Source organism: Watersipora subatra, chromosome 2 (assembly GCF_963576615.1).
Source record: "Watersipora subatra chromosome 2, tzWatSuba1.1, whole genome shotgun sequence".
NCBI classification, from domain to species: domain Eukaryota; kingdom Metazoa; phylum Bryozoa; class Gymnolaemata; order Cheilostomatida; family Watersiporidae; genus Watersipora; species Watersipora subatra.
Genome location: NC_088709.1, coordinates 4,834,329 through 4,855,152, shown reverse-complemented (window position 1 = coordinate 4,855,152; position 20,824 = coordinate 4,834,329). Strand labels below are relative to the sequence as shown.

The following is a 20,824-nucleotide window of genomic DNA, read 5'->3' as shown; positions in this document are numbered from 1 at the left end:
TGGAAATGTAAGACATTTATTAATAGCTAGAAGATCTTGAAAGGTAAATAAGTTCTAAAGAGATATAAATTTATAGTGTATTAAATGGAAATAGTCTCCCCTCATCCATTAATGTTGCTCATACGGAGTTCCTTTCCTCATGTTGCAAGCCAGATAACAGGAGATGACAAGTCCAAATATCTAAAAACAAGATTTGATAATAAAACAATTTTATATTGCATGCTAAGGACTTCTGAGACTGACTGTAGAGCAAAACAGTTTACTTTTTTGTTCCACAGTCAGTCTCAGGTAAGTAAATTGCAGTTTAGTATCGCATGTTGCATACTATATTGCAGTTTAGTATCGCATGTTGCATACTATATTGCAGCTCAGGGAAGTCTACAGTCATTTAGTAATCATATGTGACTTCATGAGCTAGGCTCATGATTAAGGTAACATAAATTGGGTATGTCTGAACACTAACAATTTACCGTTACTCCACAATATACTCACTTCAATAACGCAGAACCCAATAGCAACACCTCCCACTCCTGATGCTATATTCTTTAGCATGTCAGAGTATGCTTCAAGACAGCCAACCTAAAAGAAAGTGGGTCGAATATGTCACAGCCAATAGCAGCAGGTTTCAGAGAACCTTTATACACATTTCTTCTACTTTAGCATCTAATGTAATGCCAATATTGCAGGATCGGAATATCAAGGGATTTTGATAATGGATTGTTGTGATATCATAATATAGTGACATTGTGATATCGGTATATGATGATGTTGGAGTATCAGGATATCGTGATATTATCAGGATATCGTGACATTATCAGGATATCGTGATATTATCAGGATTTTGTGATATTGGAATATTTTGATATCGTGATATAATGTTATCGTGATATAATGTTATCTAAATATAATGTTATCGGGATATCAGGATATAATGTTATCGTGATATCAGGATATAATGTTATCGTGATATCAGGAACAAAACGCTGCATAAAATTAGAAAACCAAAATTTATGATCCTGTAACATTTGAAAATGTCATAGCCTTTGGTCTCATTCAAATCGCGTCTCTGCTACAGAATTAAGTGAGACAGATGGAAACGCAGCAAATGACAAATTTTTGGCCTACATAGGTTAGTAATTATATACTCTAAATAACTAATGCTATTGATTTGAGTGGCTAATGCAATCAATTCAAGTGGCCAATGCTATCAATTGGGGCAACCAATCAATCAGCAGCAACCAACCTTCCACTACTCTCACAGCTGACACCTTTATACATACCTTCTGCTACTCTCACAGCTGGCACCTTTATACATACCTTCCACTACTCTCACAGCAGACACCTTTATACATACCTTCCACTACTCTCACAGCTGACACCTTTATTCACATCTTCTGCTGCTCTCACAGCTGACACCTTTATACACATCTTCTGCTACTCTCACAGCTGGCACCTTTATACATACCTTCCACTACTCTCACAGCTGACACCTTTATACATACCTTCCACTACTCTCACAGCTGACACCTTTATACATACCTTCCGCTACTCTCACAGCTGACACCTTTATACATACCTTCCGCTACTCTCACAGCTGACACCTTTATACATACCTTCCACTACTCTCACAGCTGACACTTTTATACATACCTTCCACTACTCTCACAGCTGACACCTTTATACATACCTTCCACTACTCTCACAGCTGACACCTTTATACATACCTTCCGCTACTCTCACAACTGACACCTTTATACATAACTTCCACTACTCTCACAGCTGACACCTTTATACATACCTTCCACTACTCTCACAGCAGACACCTTTATACATACCTTCCACTACTCTCACAGCTGACACCTTTATACACATCTTCTGCTACTCTCACAGCTGGCACCTTTATACATACCTTCCACTACTCTCACAGCTGACACCTTTATACATACCTTCCACTACTCTCACAGCTGACACCTTTATACATACCTTCCGCTACTCTCACAACTGACACCTTTATACATAACTTCCACTACTCTCACAGCTGACACCTTTATACATACCTTCCACTACTCTCACAGCAGACACCTTTATACATACCTTCCACTACTCTCACAGCTGACACCTTTATTCACATCTTCTGCTGCTCTCACAGCTGACACCTTTATACACATCTTCTGCTACTCTCACAGCTGGCACCTTTATACATACCTTCCACTACTCTCACAGCTGACACCTTTATACATACCTTCCACTACTCTCACAGCTGACACCTTTATACATACCTTCCACTACTCTCACAGCAGACACCTTTATACATACCTTCCACTACTCTCACAGCTGACACCTTTATTCACATCTTCTGCTGCTCTCACAGCTGACACCTTTATACACATCTTCTGCTACTCTCACAGCTGGCACCTTTATACATACCTTCCACTACTCTCACAGCTGACACCTTTATACATACCTTCCACTACTCTCACAGCTGACACCTTTATACATACCTTCCACTACTCTCATAGCTGACACCTTTATACATACCTTCCACTACTCTCACAGCTGACACCTTTATACATACCTTCCGCTACTCTCACAGCTGACACCTTTATACATACCTTCCGCTACTCTCACAGCTGACACCTTTATACATACCTTCCACTACTCTCACAGCTGACACCTTTATACATACCTTCCGCTACTCTCACAGCTGACACCTTTATACATACCTTCCGCTACTCTCACAGCTGACACCTTTATACATACCTTCCACTAATATCACAGCTGACACCTTTATACTTACACTACTGAGTAAGTCCTGAGCATGATTACTTACACTACTGAGTAAGTCTTGAGTATGATTTCTTACACTACTGAGTAAGTCTTGAGTATGATTACTTACACTAATGAGTAGGTCTTGAGTATGATTACTTACACTACTGAGTAGGTCTTGAGTATGATTACTTACACTACTGAGTAAGTCTTGAGTATGATTACTTACACTACTGAGTAAGTCTTGAGTATGATTACTTACACTACTAAGTAAGTCTTGAGTATGATTACTTACACTAATGAGTAGGTCTTGAGTATGATTACTTACACTACTGAGTAAGTTTTGAGTATGATTACTTACACTACTGAGTAAGTCTTGCGTATGATTACTTACACTGCTGAGTAAGTCTTGAGTATGATTACTTACACTATTGAGTAAGTCTTGAGTATGATTACTTACACTACTGAGTGAGTCCTGAGCATGATTACTTACACTACTGATTAAGTCTTGAGTATGATTACTTACACTATTGAGTAAGTCTTGAGTATGATTACTTACGCTACTGAGTGAGTTCTGAGCATGATTACTTACACTACTCGGGTCAGTTTTTGTGTTTCCATCTTTGTAGCAAGTCGCTGGTATGGGGATAATCGTATAATCGTCTGGCCCATAGATTCCACAGCAAGTCTATATAAAACCAAATATTTGCGCATCTGAGTTCTAATGCTAAATGCACATGAGAGGACAACTACTGACATCTAATCTAAAAAAACTATCAGCAACAGAAGGGCAAGGAAATGAAGACAACTACTGTCCTCTTATACACACCTCTTTTGGCAATAAACTCTCGTCGCAGCTGTAACATTCGCTCAGCAATTCCATCTTGCTTTCTAGCTTATATTATTTCTTCATGCGCAAATGTTGGTTTCACATTTTTATATTCTTAGTCACTGAAAAAGATTCTGCGCAGTTTTCTTTTCCCTATTTGTTTGTTTAAGACGCATAATGAAGTAGTTGATGGCTGTGGTGCCATGTAATAGCAGCCAGAAAGAAAAAAACCAACCAATAATGATTGCATCTAGCCGAAGTTTGTGAAACCAACCAAAACTACCAAAACTACCAGAACTACATAAACAGATGAAGCAATTATCATTCTCCCCTAAGTCAATCGCATCTCAACTCCATAAAATAATTTACTTAGCTCATGCTTTTCATCATGAGAGGTTTGACAACAACTTGTGACTAACACACAGTAAGCCTCGCAAGCACCTGCCAGACACTTGCCAAGCCAGGTTTCTGTCTGATAATTTAGTATCTTGAAGCTTACCCCATTTGCTTGGAGGAAATCAAAGGCATCAGCAGCTGGCGTGCTTGTGTTGTTACCACGGTTATTATACTCCGTTTCAGCCTCTTTTATAATTGCTTCTAGAGAACCTTTATTTTCAGGGTTGGTGAAGTTTTTCACAGTGACTAGCACAGCAATGCCGAGGATAAACTCCAGCAGTATGATAATGGCCATGCTCACTGAGAACTGAAACAACGGATGAAATATATGGCAAATATGTGTTAGCAGACTCATGGTTAGCAGAGACATGGAGAAACAACTCCAAGTAATTTTTACTGTAAAGATTGGACAAGACAATGTGTTTGGAAAAACGGTGAATTGTATTGTACAGACATTGATATGTAAAGACATTGAATTGTAAAGACATTGAATTGTAAAGACATTGAATTGTAAAGACACTGAATTGTAAAGACACTGAACTGTAAAGACAAAATCCACATGATCTTGTTCATTTACAATATGCAGCTGACATTCTTGCATCAAGCTATTGCATACATATATGTACATATACAAGTATATGAGCATATACATGTCTATGTACATGATAAAAACCTAAAGATTGATTTTTGGCTAAGCGCTTATATCTCAAACACTTTTGAGGAGCACTTAAATTTATTAATCTGACACCGACCTAGCGACCTAATGACTTAGTGATCCTCTTTTCAAACAGATATTTTATTCAGTACATATCGTATCACTCACCAATTTGTTTAATCACAACAGAAAATTTTAATGTTGATAAATAGTCTTGTGGTATTTCTTTTTAGATTTGTAGCACTTTCAGAATTTTATTCAGACTCCTGTGAGTAATGAACTCCTCAATGAACTGAACAATTTTTTGCAGATAATATGCGAGTAAAATGCAGGTAAGATGGTATGACATTACCAGCGAAGTACCTTATAAGTAAAGTCCATGAGCTGGAAAATCTTTCATACCAGTTACTTGAAAACAATTCATATCTAATAAAAATTTGTCGTCGTCGTACTAAAATGGAATTATCAAATGAATTTTTGTTACCACAACACTCCTTCATATGGGCTTCTGATCAGTTATAAAAATCATTGTGTACTGCCACAGGTTGTTGATGAAAGATTCAGAAAATCTTTCCTCAACAATATTTCTAGCTTGTTCATCTGAAGTACTCGGTTATGGAATCTATGTGACACATACCGTCAACAGTAAGCAGGTGTCTAAGGAATCTATGTGACACTTACCGTCAACAGTAAACAGGTGGTTAATTAATCCATGCAACACTTGTCGTCAACAATAAGCAGTTGTCTAAGGAATGCATTCGACACTTACTGTTAACAGTAAATAAGTGTCTATGAAATGCATGTGACACTTACTTCTAAGAATGCATGTGATAGTTACTGTCAAAAAAAACTGGCGTCTACGGAATGTATGCGACACTTACTTCTAAGAATGCATGCGACACTTACCGTGAACAGTAAGCAAGTGTTCTGTTTGCATGCCCCCAGCCAGCCACAAGAGGAAATGGACATGGTGATGAGACCCATTACTATAACAACTGCAGCAATCCCGATAAGCGCTGACCTTGTTGCTGCCTCATCACTATCTGGTGCTCCAACCAAGTACTCCTTTATCTTGTCCCACGGTAGAGTCTTTGCTTGGGCTACTCCATACGAGCCAGCTATGATCAAGCCTAGCCCAAATATCTATAAATAGGTGCCTTTTGTAACTGAATGGTATCTAACCAGAGCAACAGCTCCACGCATGAAATCTTGTATTCACTGTTTAATACATGCATATTGAATCGAGCATAAAATTATCACTCAAAAAAATCGCGTGATATCAGGTCGAGAGATCAGCAGGGTCACAGAAAACAGACTAAATAAATTAATTTTTTGTTTTTGTTGATATTTACGTGTAGATACTTTCTGCAAAACATTTGACAGAGTGTGACAGGTGTCTGTCTGATTTGGATCAATGGCTTTTTGTAACAGCTAATTTTAGTCACTAATCAAAATTTTTTTTTCATTCCTACGCTCGATGTTCTTATGTATTTTTGTATCTATACCCGCTATATCTGTCATACCTGTTATATATGCCATACCTGCTATACCTGCTATACATACTACTTTGCATGCATACTTCATAACATTTGAAATCTATGTCTATTGTGCATGATGTGATCTAACAATATTGTGATATTGAATGCACCCTGGACATTAGGAGTCAGTCATCCTATTGAACAGGTAATCCTATGAGGTGGTTCATTGGACAGCTTTCAGAAACAGTGTCTACTAATCAAATTTGTGGATGATTATAGCCATTGTTCCATGGAGCACTTGGAAGGTCGGGACTATGGTGTCCTACTGAGCGTAATGTGAGAAACGATGTTTTTTTTTTCTGAATAACCCCATGAGTGACTGGCCAACCGCATCACCCCTCCCCTTTTCTCCTTTTTATAATCAATCTCACTGGTTTTACAGACCATAATTTTACAACAAGTTAATAGGGACTGCATATTTTCGGTGTTCATTTACAACAATTTTCTTATTTTTTCTAAACAATAAAGTTTTTTCTACAAAGTAAAACTAATAACAAATACTTTTTTACGTGTACAATAAGCCAAAACAACAAAATATTTTTATTATAAAAAGCGGCTCCACCTGGTCGTCGTCTATCTGTATTCAAGGGTCAAGGTTACGATAAAAGATAACATTGGACGATATTCCAACCGACATTGTAACACCTGCACCTATCGATCACCTTTGTATTTATGAACAATTGTGCAGCTATCCTATTCTCCTTCTTGTCGACATGTGTGACGATATATTACGATGAACTAGAATGTCACGGTAGTCATATATGTAACAGATATAACGCTATAATTAGTCGTTTTTTTTCCAAAAGTGCGGCGAGATAAATTTAACATTCAAATCGAATTTGAAAACTCAACCGACTTGACACTTTACGTTATATCAAATTTGTTACGTAGTACAAAGCAAAAACTTCACATAAATGTTTTATGCTATCTGGAATTTACGTCATAGGAGCGTCCACTGTAACTCATCTAACTACAACAATATTTCTTTTAGAATACTTATTCAACAGAAACTATACAGGAAATGCTTAAAATCTTAGTTTGTGAGCAAAGTATAAAATTTCGCATCTAGCACCGAATATACTAAAATTTTGAATCAAAAAATTATTCAACTCAAAGACTATCCTATTCGTAATTAAATATTTATATCTTTTTGAGATATTTCAGCAATATCAGGAGATACAATTTATTTTCAGATCCTGCACTAAATGTTACAACATGAGCCAGTTAAATGGTATTTTAGTTGCAAACTGTCGAAACATGTTCTGACTTTCGTAGGTCTATGAATTACTCTCAAATGTGCCACCAAGCAACTTATAGGATTGTAGTTGTCTTTCTAGTAGTATAGACAACTCCTGTCATTCATTTAAGGCATCTCCATTTAGGTTCTACAAATACTGAGGATTGCCCTAGACCTTAGGTGTTTGGGGTCCATTTAACTATAATGTCTGCAAGTTAACAATTCTCGATTCAAATCTGATGGGTGAATAAATAGTAAGCCAGCTCGTGTCGGTTTATATCGCTATCATTATACGCAAGTTTTTTTACACCAAGGTGTATCGTGAACTTGTCAAAAGGTTTAACTATAAAAGCTGGATTTTCTTGCCGCTCAAAGTAGCCCTTCCCTGTAAAGAACAATTTAACAATTGCAATCATTCAATGTTGTGACCTGCAATCAAGTAAGGAAAATCGTCTTCGTTTGCTAAAGAAGACAATTATAAATTATACGTAGAATCTCTCTCTGAGTAAGAAACTACCTCCTCATTATCCACTTACATAGATACTCACAGAGTATACTCTCATAGATACTTACATAGATACTCACAGAGTATACTCACATAGATACTCACATAGATACTCACAGAGTATACTCTCATAGATACTTACATAGATACTTACATAGATACTCACAGAGTATACTCTCATAGATACTTACATAGATACTCACAGAGTATACTCTCATAGATACTTACATAGATACTTACATAGATACTCACAGAGTATACTCTCATAGATACTTACATAGATACTCACAGAGTATACTCTCATAGATACTTACATAGATACTTACATAGATACTCACAGAGTATACTCTCATAGATACTTACATAGATACTCACAGAGTATACTCACATAGATACTCACATAGATACTCACAGAGTATACTCTCATAGATACTTACAGAGTATACTCTCATAGATACTTACATAGATACTCACAGAGTATACTCTCATAGATACTTACATAGATACTTACATAGATACTCACAGAGTATACTCTCATAGATACTTACATAGATACTCACAGAGTATACTCTCATAGATACTTACATAGATACTTACATAGATACTCACAGAGTATACTCTCATAGATACTTACATATATACTCACAGAGTATACTCTCATAGATACTTACATAGATACTCACAGAGTATACTCTCATAGATACTTACATAGATACTCACAGAGTATACTCTCATAGATACTTACATAGATACTTACAGAGTATACTCTCATAGATACTTACATAGATACTCACAGAGTATACTCTCATAGATACTTACATAGATACTCACATAGATACTCACAGAGTATACTCTCATAGATACTTACATAGATACTCACAGAGTATACTCTCATAGATACTCACATAGATACTCAGAGTATACTCTCATAGATACTCACAGAGTATACTCTCATAGATACTTACATAGATACTTACATAGATACTCACAGAGTATACTCTCATAGACACTTACATAGATACTCACAGAGTATACTCTCATAGATACTTACATAGATACTCACAGAGTATACTCTCATAGGTACTTACATAGATACTCACAGAGTATACTCTCATTATCCACTTACATAGATACTCACAGAGTCTACTCTCATAGATACTTACATAGATACTCACAGAGTATACTCTCATAGATACTTACTTAGATACTTACATAGATACTCACAGAGTATACTCTCATAGATACTTACATAGATACTCACAGAGTATACTCTCATAGATACTTACATAGATACTCACATAGATACTCACAGAGTATACTCTCATAGATACTTACATAGATACTCACAGAGTATACTCTCATAGATACTTACATAGATACTCACAGAGTAAACTCTCATAGATACTTACATAGATACTCACATAGTATACTCTCATAGATACTTACATAGATACTTACATAGATACTCACAGAGTATACTCTCATTATCCACTTACATAGATACTCACAGAGTCTACTCTCATAGATACTTACATAGATACTCACAGAGTATACTCTCATAGATACTTACTTAGATACTTACATAGATACTCACAGAGTATACTCTCATAGATACTTACATAGATACTCACAGAGTATACTCTCATAGGTACTTACATAGATACTCACATAGATACTCACAGAGTATACTCTCATAGATACTTACATAGATACTCACAGAGTATACTCTCATAGATACTTACATAGATACTCACAGAGTATACTCTCATAGATACTTACATAGATACTCACATAGATACTCACAGAGTATACTCTCATAGATACTTACATAGATACTCACAGAGTATACTCTCATAGATACTTACATAGATACTCACAGAGTATACTCTCATAGATACTCACAGAGTATACTCTCATAGATACTTACATAGATACTCACAGAGTATACTCTCATAGATACTTACATAGATACTCACAGAGTATACTCTCATAGATACTTACATAGATACTCACAGAGTATACTCTCATAGATACTTACATAGATACTCACAGAGTATACTCTCATAGATATTTACATAGATACTCACAGAGTATACTCTCATAGATACTTACATAGATACTCACAGAGTATACTCTCATAGATATTTACGTAGATACTCACAGAGTATACTCTCATAGATATTTACATAGATACTCACAGAGTATACTCTCATAGATACTTACATAGATACTCACAGAGTATACTCTCATAGATACTTACATAGATACTCACAGAGTATACTCTCATAGATACTTACATAGATACTCACAGAGTATACTCTCATAGATACTTACATAGAAACTCACAGAGTATACTCTCATAGATACTTACATAGATACTCAGAGTATACTCTCATAGATACTTACATAGATACTCACAGAGTATACTCTCATAGATACTTACATAGATACTTACATAGATACTCACAGAGTATACTCTCATAGATACTTACATAGAAACATTACACATACTCACTAAACTTAGACTTAGACTTAGTGCCAAGCTTAGCATGAAGCTGTAGACTTTGAATTCATATAAAATGTGCTTTCTTTCTTACTTTTGTTCAACCCAATAATCTAAGTAGAGAGTTGTGTAAACACTGGATGATGTCGAATAAGTGTTTCTCTCACCTAAAGGCAACCTACCTGCTGCAGCTGATAAGCTGCAGCAGGTAGACTGCTCTTGACAGGTCTTAGTGCACTATGTTTCCATTGTGCAGCTGATGCGGATTTGTAGTCGTGTGCACATTGCATTACCGTGTGATAAGTGTTTCAACTGACATTTGTAGCTGTGTGCACATCACATTGCCGTGCGATAAGTGTTTCAACTGACATTTGTAGTTGTGTGCACATCGCATTACCGTGTGATAAGTGTTTCAACTGACAGCAAGTTGCAGATTAATGCTGATGCTTTGTTAAAAAAAGATGAAAATTTCCAAGCTGGAGATCAAAGTGGCGCATTTGGTACTGCTCGACTCAAAATAGAAAACGAATCAAGTGTGGAAAATGTTTAAAATGGAATAGCTTGCGCAGTATTTTTGCACTTATTTAGTAAATGTCATTTCCATCTTTCACAAACATGAAATATTCCTTAAATTTTGAGTAAAAAAACTCGCTTAACTTGCATATTCTTGCCGTTTCTACCGTTTCTACAGATGGAACAAACTTGCGGAATAATATAATAATAATATAATAATAATATAATAATAATAATAATTGTGTCATGGAAACATAATGATGGATATAGTTGTAGAGATATGGCAGCTAAAGCACAATTGGGGTACCAAAAAGTGTTTGATACTTATCTACCTATTGCTTATCGTTTGCTTGATATTGTTATATCCTATATCAAAGCTAGATTGAAAACCTCTGCTGCGCTATATGTTATACTAATGGGTTATACTAATATGGTTATACTACTGTTATACTGGGTATTGACAATGCTTAGCAGGCACTCGAGTAGTAGAGAAGTGAATTCCCTTGACGCTGATAAAAAAGAAACTGGTAGATGCCTACAAAACCTTACAGCAGAAGAAATAGTGAAAGAGACCTACAAGAGCTCGCGATTCAACTAACAAGTAGTGCGACATTGCTACTGCTCACTGTGACCTCACTGTGACCTCACTGTGACCCAGCCATAAGTTACGCGACTCTTTGGTTTTGAATTTATGTTGGAATGGAATGCTCAAACAACTGGATACAGCACAAACATGTTCTCATCTTGCACTCTGTGCTCATGAGCACACAACTCCCTATTATCCCTCAAAGAACTAACAATAAATGGTGTCTTCCTCTCTAATGCAGAACATAATAATGTATTCTCCTCTTCAACATGCTATGCATAAGTTAACTTTGTTACGAACATGTACGTAAAACTGTTCATAGTGCCCTAGGCTGGTCTATATTATCCTAAAAGCACTGGATTCACTAATATCTGTTCTACCAAAACCGCTAAGTGTTTGTTTGTATAACTTATCTATTGGAATATTTAGACAGTGATAAGACCCCATGTGATTCTCATTGGAGAGATATCTGCCCCTTCAGAGTGACACACTAGGCACTGCTATTATACCATACATAAACCAGCTGCTGGTCATGCATGCACGGTTTGACAATAACTCCTACAGATCGGCCAAAAGATTACAGATGACTGGAGACCAACTCATTCCAGCTTCCAGCACCTACTCTGCAGAGCAGACCGGAATAAAGAAATGTGGATGAAGGCATTTGTAATACTAACATAACCCATCTTTGCTTTATAACTTACAACCTAGTTTAAAATTTCTGCGTGCATCCTTTTTAATGTCTGCTTTGAAGTTTTACAGTGGCGTTTGTACCGGTAGTTTAAATTTAAGTATCTACTTCTGGTATGACTCAAATTTATGGGGTTTGTGTGGAAGGTGTGTGTGGTTTGTGTGGTTTGTGTGGAAGGAACTTGTGTGGTTTGTAGGAAGGTGAAAGTTTTTTAATGCAGTGGTTCTTAATCATATTGGACTTGCTGAACCTTATCAGTTTTATATGCACTTTCATTGAACTTTTCTTTATTAAAAAATAGATTATGATTTTTCAAATTCAAGACAGGTACAAAATTAACTGTATTAACATCACTGTGTTTAAAGAGCAAAATCAATACAATGCATGAACTCACAACAAACTGCATATTTTTTTATACAGACAAAACCTTGCAAACCAGTGTCGTATACTGTTGTGTTTGAGAAACATCCACCGAACTCCTGAGACCGACTCATCGAAGCCCTTAGGGTTCGATGGAACCCAGGTTATGAACCACTGCACTAGAAAGAAGCCCCTAGGGTTCGATGGAACCCAGGTTATGAACCACTGCGCTAGAAAGAAGCCCCCTAGGGTTCGATGGAACCCAGGTTATGAACCACTGCGCTAGAGAGAAGCCCTTAGGGTTCGATGGAACCCAGGTTATGAACCACTGCGCTAGAGAGAAGCCCCTAGGGTTCGATGGAATCCAGGTTATGAACCACTGCGCTAGAGAGAAGCCCTTAGGGTTCGATGGAACCCAGGTTATGAACCACTGCGCTAGAGAGAAGCCCTTAGGGTTCGATGGAACCCAGGTTATGAACCACTGCACTAGACTAATGGCGGACAACAACTATTCACTGAGGCGCTTTCAGTTTAACAACATTTGAAAGATGAGCCAGTTTATTGAGGGTATGTTTGAATTCAGTGCTTGTATTTTTATTCTCCAAACAAAAGTATCCATTGTGACTGCTGATTGTATTGACTGCTCGCAGCTAGTAACTAGAATATGAACAGCAGGCAAAGCTGTATCCGCATTTAGTTGCTAGTGACAACCATTCAATATGCTATTCCTATCCGTATAGTTCACAGAGTTTCGCTACTAGCACGCTAGAGCATATCTAGTAATCTCTAATAGAGAGTTGATAGGTTGACTCATCACTCAGTCCGTGATGTATGACCGTTGCACAACACCCATAGGATGAGAAGTGTCTTATGACTGATTCAGACCAATGTCGTATATATGGGGTGTGAGGAACTGCGTCTTGCTGTGAAGACGATTGATGGGACCCAAATAGCTTTGAAATCGCAACAATGTAACTAAACCTTGAGCTCACTCCACAAGAGCATTGCCTTGTGATGCCCTACGGTTGTCCTATCATGTGATTTCTTAAAATTGGCCAAAATGCAACTCGCCCGAAGTCGTGCGCTCTTTCAAAATGGTGGTATCACAAATAATGAGGAACACAGCTGCTCCTGCAAATTGAAACGCATGATTTTTCCAGAAATATTGGTCCGAGTCAGGCATTACACTCATTATTAGGGCAGTTTTGAAGGTTTGCATAACTGATTATAACGATGCTCTAAGCTCAATCGCAAACAGTTGCCACTAGCTTTCCTTATGACAGCTTGTTAGGTTGTAAACTAAAACTCATAGCTTCCATTATCTACATGTTCCTCACATGAACCTAGGCTAGCCGGTGAATATCACATTCAACAGGCAAATGCAGAAGCAAGTTTTCTTGTACAGAAATGTGACCATAATTAGGTGAGAGCGAAACACAAAATCTCTGAACTTACCGTGAAGAGAGCATTGAATCCTATGAAGAGATATCGAGCCATCCTACCCATAAGCCCCGGCTCTGAACCCATGTTACTTCTTATACCTTTCTACTCGTTAGGCTTATACCTGTATTGTCGTTAGACTGCCTTCGTAAGCACCTGTTGGTACACTTCCTGTGCTTCGTTACACGATACGTCTACAGCGGCTTAACACTATAAGTTATCAGCTTGACGAATGCGACTGGAAGCCCACGTCATGAGCTTAAAGCTAGCCAGTCAAGCAAATGCTTCGCTTGTGATTGGCTGGTGAGGATAATTACTCTGCCTTGTGAAGCATGCTTGTTAGCTTGATGCAAGCGGTGAACAATTGATCCGAAGCTAGCCAAAAAGAACTCATATCATGTGTCAGAGCCCAGAAGATACAGACATAACCTTTGGTTTATGTTTATGATCAAAGATTCTTTAGTAATCTTCGCAGCTACGGCAACATTATATTGGGGAAGCTATAAGACTTGATGGCCATCCGTTCCTAGATTGAGAAAAACTGACAGATATTCATGGACACTGGTGCAGTAAAAGGAACGCTTCAGATACGAAATATAATAGAACAGATATGATGGCAATTGACAGCTGAACGAAGGGAAAATGAGATGAAAGACTCATGAATGGTTGCTGAGTCAGATAATTGAACGTTTAGCAACTTGGTTTTAGTCAGCATAAGTTCACTGATGTCTGAAACATGTTTGCTCTGACTGTGATATAACGAGTTCATATGCGATGTGAAAATAGCTTCAGTTCCTCAAGCGTAGTGTGCTAAAACTTTTAATTTCACAGAAAAAACAGAAAAAGATGCAAGCATTCCGTATAACAGCTAGTGAGGCACCCGAATATTCGCGACCTTAATACCCAGATGACTACCTGTTGCTAGATGTCGCTGACACCTTTATTACCAATGTCATGAAGGAATAGCACCTTCTGTCAACTAGCTAGTAAGTTAACAAGTAATAGTATGAAGTTGGCAGACTTTAAGCTGTCTATTCGTGTAACTGTTTTATTTTCTGTTAGACCATAAGCTTTAATCCTATGTGATTAACACGACTTTTATTAGTGTCTCGGTTATGGCCTTTGCTAATAGACACATTAGCTGATTACCTATGCGCAACTAGCTTGAATACTCATGTCTATGTATGTTATAATTACTGTATTTAAAGCCATAAAAGGAATGACTGATGAGAAGTGAGCACTATATAAAAAACAATTTAAATATGTGAATAAATTCCAAAGGTTAAAAGTATTATGGAGGTAAAGAGGAGTAATAAATGAAAAAAATGGAATATGAAGATTTGAAAGTTTATAAAAAAGAACTCAAGCTCTGCATATGAAATACCGCAGCATCTTCCAAAAATAACACTTAGACAGTTGAGTAACTTTGTTACGGATCAAAGTAACAAGGAAAAATAATAAACAAATGTAAAATCTGTCTACACTTTCGGTAGCTAAATATGGTCATATGCAGTAATTGATCATTTTATCTATAGATTGTTCCACCCATAGATTGTTCCACCCATAGATTGTTCCACCCATAGATTGTTCCATCCATAGATTGTTTTATTTATAGATCGGTCCATCCATAGATCGGTCCATCCATAGATCGGTCCATCCATAGATTATTCCATCTATGGAACCACTACAAGTAGACTAATCATCAGATTCGTAACAGATCTGTTGAGGCTGATCATTTCCTTCCCAGTTTTATAAGCGCTGTACCTACAATGAACATGTACATTTTGAAAAGACAACGGTTAAAGGTAAGTACATGTATCAGAACTGATTGAGCTCAAACTACTGTCCTTGAATTAGCTGAGCAGTAGAGAAGAGTAGAGGATTCTTATATAATCTTGTGTGAATACGAGATAAAGATCTAGTTTCTAATGATTAATTTTGGCCATGAACTTGTACAATTAGTACACAGTCAAGGTGAAATCACTGCTCTTACTAGAGTATTAGTACATAGTCAAGGTGAAATCACTGCTCTCACTAGAGTATTAGTACACAGTCAAGGTGAAATCACTGCTCTCACTAGAGTATTAGTACACAGTCAAGTACAGACGCTACCTTACTTATGAACATTTTTGTTATGAACAATGGCGGATACGAATAGTGGTGTGTGTACATATGCTACCCTATAACTATCCTTTATAACTATATTTAACAAGGTTGCATTAAAGCTCATTGCACTCATCGATACATTTGCTAGAGTTTTCAGCCAAACTGGCTTTTTATGTGCAATTGAAGAAGCGTTATGAGCGTCGATCCATTGTAAGCCGAGTCGATGTAACCGCAAAGATGATATCAAATAATATGGTATGAACCTGCAAGCTTATAAATTAAATATAGTATACATATGTGTATATATATCTATCAAATGATACAACTATATATATTAAAAAACGAGTGACATAAACAACCCATAGTTATAATACATGCAAAAACAAAAATAAACACCTTTGAAACCAAAATATTTGCATCGTTTGCTCGGCAGGTGACGTTCTCAAAGTTGCTTTCGAATGGAATGATTTTATCTTCTGGCTCGTTCAATACCTTCTACAGTGTCTTCTGACCTCAACTCTTTTTCTACTCTGCTAAATTAGTCAATATTAGCTTTGCTATTTGACAAAATTTACGCCAAAATAACCGTAAATCTTTAGTCTGTGCACAGTGCACAAGTCATAGTCTGAGACAACTTACAAACAGATAATTTGAGCGCCCAGATAGGGCCCCAGATAACTCGGTGAAATGTTTTCCAACCAGTTGCAAAGCCCTGGTAAATTTAGCTTCATAGCTTCGCTTTGTTTTTCTATACTTCTAGGTTATGTCAGATTTAGAAATTTCGGCGGGCCGGTGTGGTAGACATTTTCAGTGTAATTTCAAAGTTTAAAGTAGATTGACTAATTAGTTTTCTGCCAAAATACTGAGGGCAGTTCCAACCAAACAAAAAAGGAAAAATGGCTGCTGACGGAACATTACATGTTGACATACTGACTGAAGTTCTTGGTAAAGAAGATGAAAAATAGACAGAAATAGAAACTTTTTCTCCTAAACATAAAGAGCTTTACAGTAAAAATATTTGTTTTTCTATTCATAAAAGTATATACACAGACTAATAGGCTCAGTGTACATCAACTATTGTTTCTCCAACCTCCAAAACATCACATCATTGAAAGAGAGCAAAAAATTACTACATTTGATTTTAGTTTGTTTAATTGAGTTCCACAAGCTTGCGGCTTCGATATGATATTCAGTTTAAAAGGAGTTGTGTTATCCTAAAAGTTTTCACAGTTGATTGAAAGTTGTCAATACTCATCTTAGGACTTATTCAATACTTATCAGGGGACCCGCTTATATGTACAATGTTAGCCTTCAAAGTGTATATATAAATTGATTTTTCTTTAACGATTGGAGCGCTGACTGCAGCTGCACTAATATTGGACTGGGGCTTTTATGCTACTGAAGGTGCCTTAAAAAGAGAAATAATGGAATATCTAGATAATAGGAAAGGTGAAAACTTAGGAATACGCTGTAGCTCTCAAGATGGATTGAACAATATCGTATCTATGACTATGTAGCACCTCTGGCATCGATTTCACAGATATGATTGATCAAGCACTTAGATTTAGGAGTTACCTCATCTACCTTAAAACTGCTAATCCATCAAGCTCCAGACCTCCATGCCCTTGATAATAAAGTCTTCCTGAGCACCCGTAAGTGGCTCATTATCAAATGTGTCACAGTGCTGAGTTCGACCATGGTAGAGGGCAGCATCCAGCCAGAGGCCACACGTCGCACTGATAACAATATGTACACTACATATACTACACTGTATATATATATATTTACATATAAATATGCAAAAAAATTTTTTTGTTTATTTCAAAATAAAATGCAAAAAAAGATTTATGCATACAGATCTGGGCAAACCTAATCGAACATTAGTAATCATATATATACTGATTTTCGATTAGGTTTGCCCAGATCAATAGTGTCAAAAATATCTGTTTGCATCACTAAACTACAAACAAGTACATATACAAGAGTAAACAATCACCTGCCGGTGCCAAGTGTGAGGCCCTGTAGATCACCTCGCACACAAAACATGTTCTTGCCTGTCCACCTGTACATCTTAAAACCATCCACGAGACTAAAGAGGAAGCACTCTCCATTGCCATAGAAATGCTCTCGGTGTTGAATAGATGCAGATGAGAATGCACCAAAGACCTATAAAAATCAGATCAGTGCCAAACACACATTGTATGTTATATAACACCACTAAGAGACTCGTACTGCTTGTAACTGAACAGGTTTAAATACTATCTTATCAGGCATTGATCCAGCACAAATGGAAGCGTATTGAAAATGAGGATATGCTGGCTCATGCTTGTACCTCAAATGTTGAGATGTTTGAACATATTTGAATATTACTTTTTCTAAAACATTCTCCTAAGTATTTTATGAGCCAGATTTTCTTGGACCCCAAAGTTATCCTTCAATTAGCAATGATTGTCCTGAAAAATGTACCATGACTGGTTGGTAGGCAGCCGCTAACACACCCATCATGAACATTGTAAATACTGAACAAGTTGATACTTGTATGCAAAGAACATGACAAGTTGTAAGCTGAATGAGATAGGGTTGAAGAGCAGCAGCAGGTGTCTCTTAGTAAATTAGATATCAACTTTGTACTCTTGTCACTGTTCTCTTTCCTATTGGCAACCTATACTAACTAGTAGTATATGTCTCTTTTATGTTCTACTAGCCGAATCCGGCTTTGCACGGGTGTTAAAAAACAGCTTAGAAATAGTTGCAGGTAATGTAGTTGCCTGCCACTTGCCATTAGCCTGGCACATTGCCAATGACTAATTTGAGTAAGCTAGTATCCGAATTGTCAAACTTACTAATAAGAGCCGTGAGAGAAGCTTTAGTGATGTGGTGGGGTAATGCAGAGTCGCTATGTGTAGCTTAACCCAGATAACCACTCATATCGACCAATGAATCCATTGCATCTCGCATAGCTTAATGGGTTAATTTATCGCCTGGTGAACAGGAGATTCTGAGATCAAATCTTCTGCGATACAGATTTTTTATTGCTAGATATTAATAGCTATAGCTGGACAAACAGACAGACTGAACGACAAACTTTGAGATTTATATATAAAGATTAATAGATTAACAATATATTCTCATTAGTTCATCTCTTTAATAGCATCCTGCGAGTCACTGCTGTACAAAATCACAATGTTCACCAGTAAACACACCGGTAAATCAATAAACTACTGCCAAGCTGTCGGAAAATGTTACAAGGCAATGAAAGAGGAACCTACCGCATCATTCTCATCCTGAATAACAAGAACAGTTGCGGAGTCACCCTTACTCATGTTCCTGTAGAGGGTGCTCAGGCTAAAGCCATGCTCTTCCGTGCAGTAAGCTAGTCGCCACTGGTGACCCTCTACTCTGGCTGGTAGAACAGCGGTTAACTGAAACACAGCAGCTGTATGTCAAAATCATAAGTGACATGACTGAGTCAACAATATTATTAATATAGTATTATATGTTATTTAAAATATTTTATAGACTCGCTCTCTATCATGATTTAGAGCAGTAAAGCCTTACTGGAGCTTTAAGTTTGGTTATCTAGAGCTATATAGTAAAGAAACAAGACACATTTCATGCTATCATGCGTCTCTGAACACTCACTTAGTACTGTATGTATAACTTGTTAGTGGCACTAGTTATCATTAACATAATGATGTGTTTCATTACATGCCAAAATAAAGTGAAAAGACACAAAAATCAGAAATTATGGAGTGAGTTGAACAAACATATTTTAGGAGTTGATAATCTGATAGTATTGCTGGGGAGTGGGGCTAGTCAATTGTAGGTTGTAGTAACAGAAAGTTCATAGACTGAAACATACAGTGGTGGATGTAGTACGTTGGTAGCACGAAATAGAAAATGATGTTTGTCACTTGTGTGGAAGGATAAATACAAATATTCTGGGCGTAGTCTCATTGATGACTGAACATCTGTGTAGAGCTCAGCAGATCGTAGAAGATAAGTGGAAGAGCAAAATTGAACTGGTTCAACTGATTTTTGGCAAAGCTGTTTTTTTCCAGTTGTACGAGCAACATACAAGTAACCAATTAGTATTTAATGTAAAATATATTAAGTATGTTATATTATTAATATGTTTAGCATTATATTAATAACAGCATCTGTAATGTCTTACATATCTTTAACATCTGAAAATGAGCCCATCCAACTCAAGTGTATGCGAAAAATATTGGAGTGCTCTGAGCACATTCCCTTGACAACTCCCTTAACGACTCCCTAGACATACTGCTTAAGGTCAGCCGATGTTGATATCATCAAACTAGACAAAAGTGGATAAAGTCGAGGCCGATCTGACAGCAAATCTATAATGTTGGACCAGAAAAAAGATGAATAATAATATAGCTTTGTGCTACAAATCCAAGGTTAGCAGTGAGTGAATATAGCTTAGTGACAGTCTCTCTCTTCGTGCTATGACATGTGACAGTCTCTCTCTTCGTGCTATGACATGTGACAGTCTCTCTCTTCGTGCTATGATATGTGAGGCATATTTAGCCTTTAATCCTTTAGATAGCCGCAATTCCAACAGTCTTAAATAGCTGACAGAAGTCTACAGCGGCAAGTCATCGCTCACTATGCGTATAGCGTGTGATATACAAGAAAATACACACATTATACTAACATAGCAATAATCTTAACCCGG

At 37.0% G+C, this 20,824-nt stretch overlaps 2 protein-coding genes across 5 annotated transcripts in view; both read right to left on the bottom strand.

Annotated features, from left to right (window-relative positions):
* Nucleotides 1-14,252, bottom strand: LOC137387783 (23 kDa integral membrane protein-like). The gene is made up of 6 exons (XM_068074295.1): nucleotides 14,035-14,252; nucleotides 5,553-5,789; nucleotides 4,095-4,298; nucleotides 3,359-3,454; nucleotides 493-579; nucleotides 1-180 (listed from the first exon to the last, which is right to left on the bottom strand). The coding sequence occupies exons 1-6, from the start codon at nucleotides 14,104-14,106 to the stop codon at nucleotides 109-111; spliced, it is 768 nt and encodes a 255-aa protein (XP_067930396.1). The 5' UTR covers nucleotides 14,107-14,252; the 3' UTR covers nucleotides 1-108.
* A 950-nt stretch (nucleotides 14,253-15,202) lies between these two features.
* The window catches only part of LOC137387123 (nuclear receptor coactivator 7-like), a 38,209-nt gene continuing 32,587 nt past the window's right edge, over nucleotides 15,203-20,824 (bottom strand). The window contains exons 12-16 of one of the 4 annotated variants that reach the window (XR_010977868.1): nucleotides 19,395-19,547; nucleotides 18,122-18,291; nucleotides 17,710-17,861; nucleotides 15,581-15,783; nucleotides 15,203-15,548 (exon numbers count right to left, since the gene is read on the bottom strand). Coding sequence is in view for 2 of the 4 variants with exons in the window: in XM_068073432.1 (XP_067929533.1) it covers nucleotides 17,720-17,861; nucleotides 18,122-18,291; nucleotides 19,395-19,547 (465 nt within the window). In the remaining 2 variants the exon portion in view is untranslated. Of the gene's footprint in view, nucleotides 15,784-17,700; nucleotides 17,862-18,121; nucleotides 18,292-19,394; nucleotides 19,548-20,824 lie in introns of all 4 variants that reach the window. The other 3 variants (XR_010977867.1, XM_068073432.1, XM_068073431.1) reach the window with 3 other exon arrangements.

Excerpts from the sequence above, each read along its gene's own strand:
- LOC137387783 (XM_068074295.1), bottom strand. The coding sequence starts at position 14,106 with ATGGGTTCAGAGCCGGGGCTTATGGGTAGGATGGCTCGATATCTCTTC. Across the intron at positions 5,790-14,034 it reads GATTCAATGCTCTCTTCACG|ATATTTGGGCTAGGCTTGAT; the intron begins GTAAGTTCAGAG and ends ACCTATTTATAG. Across the intron at positions 3,455-4,094 it reads ATTTCCTCCAAGCAAATGGG|ACTTGCTGTGGAATCTATGG; the intron begins GTAAGCTTCAAG and ends GGTTTTATATAG.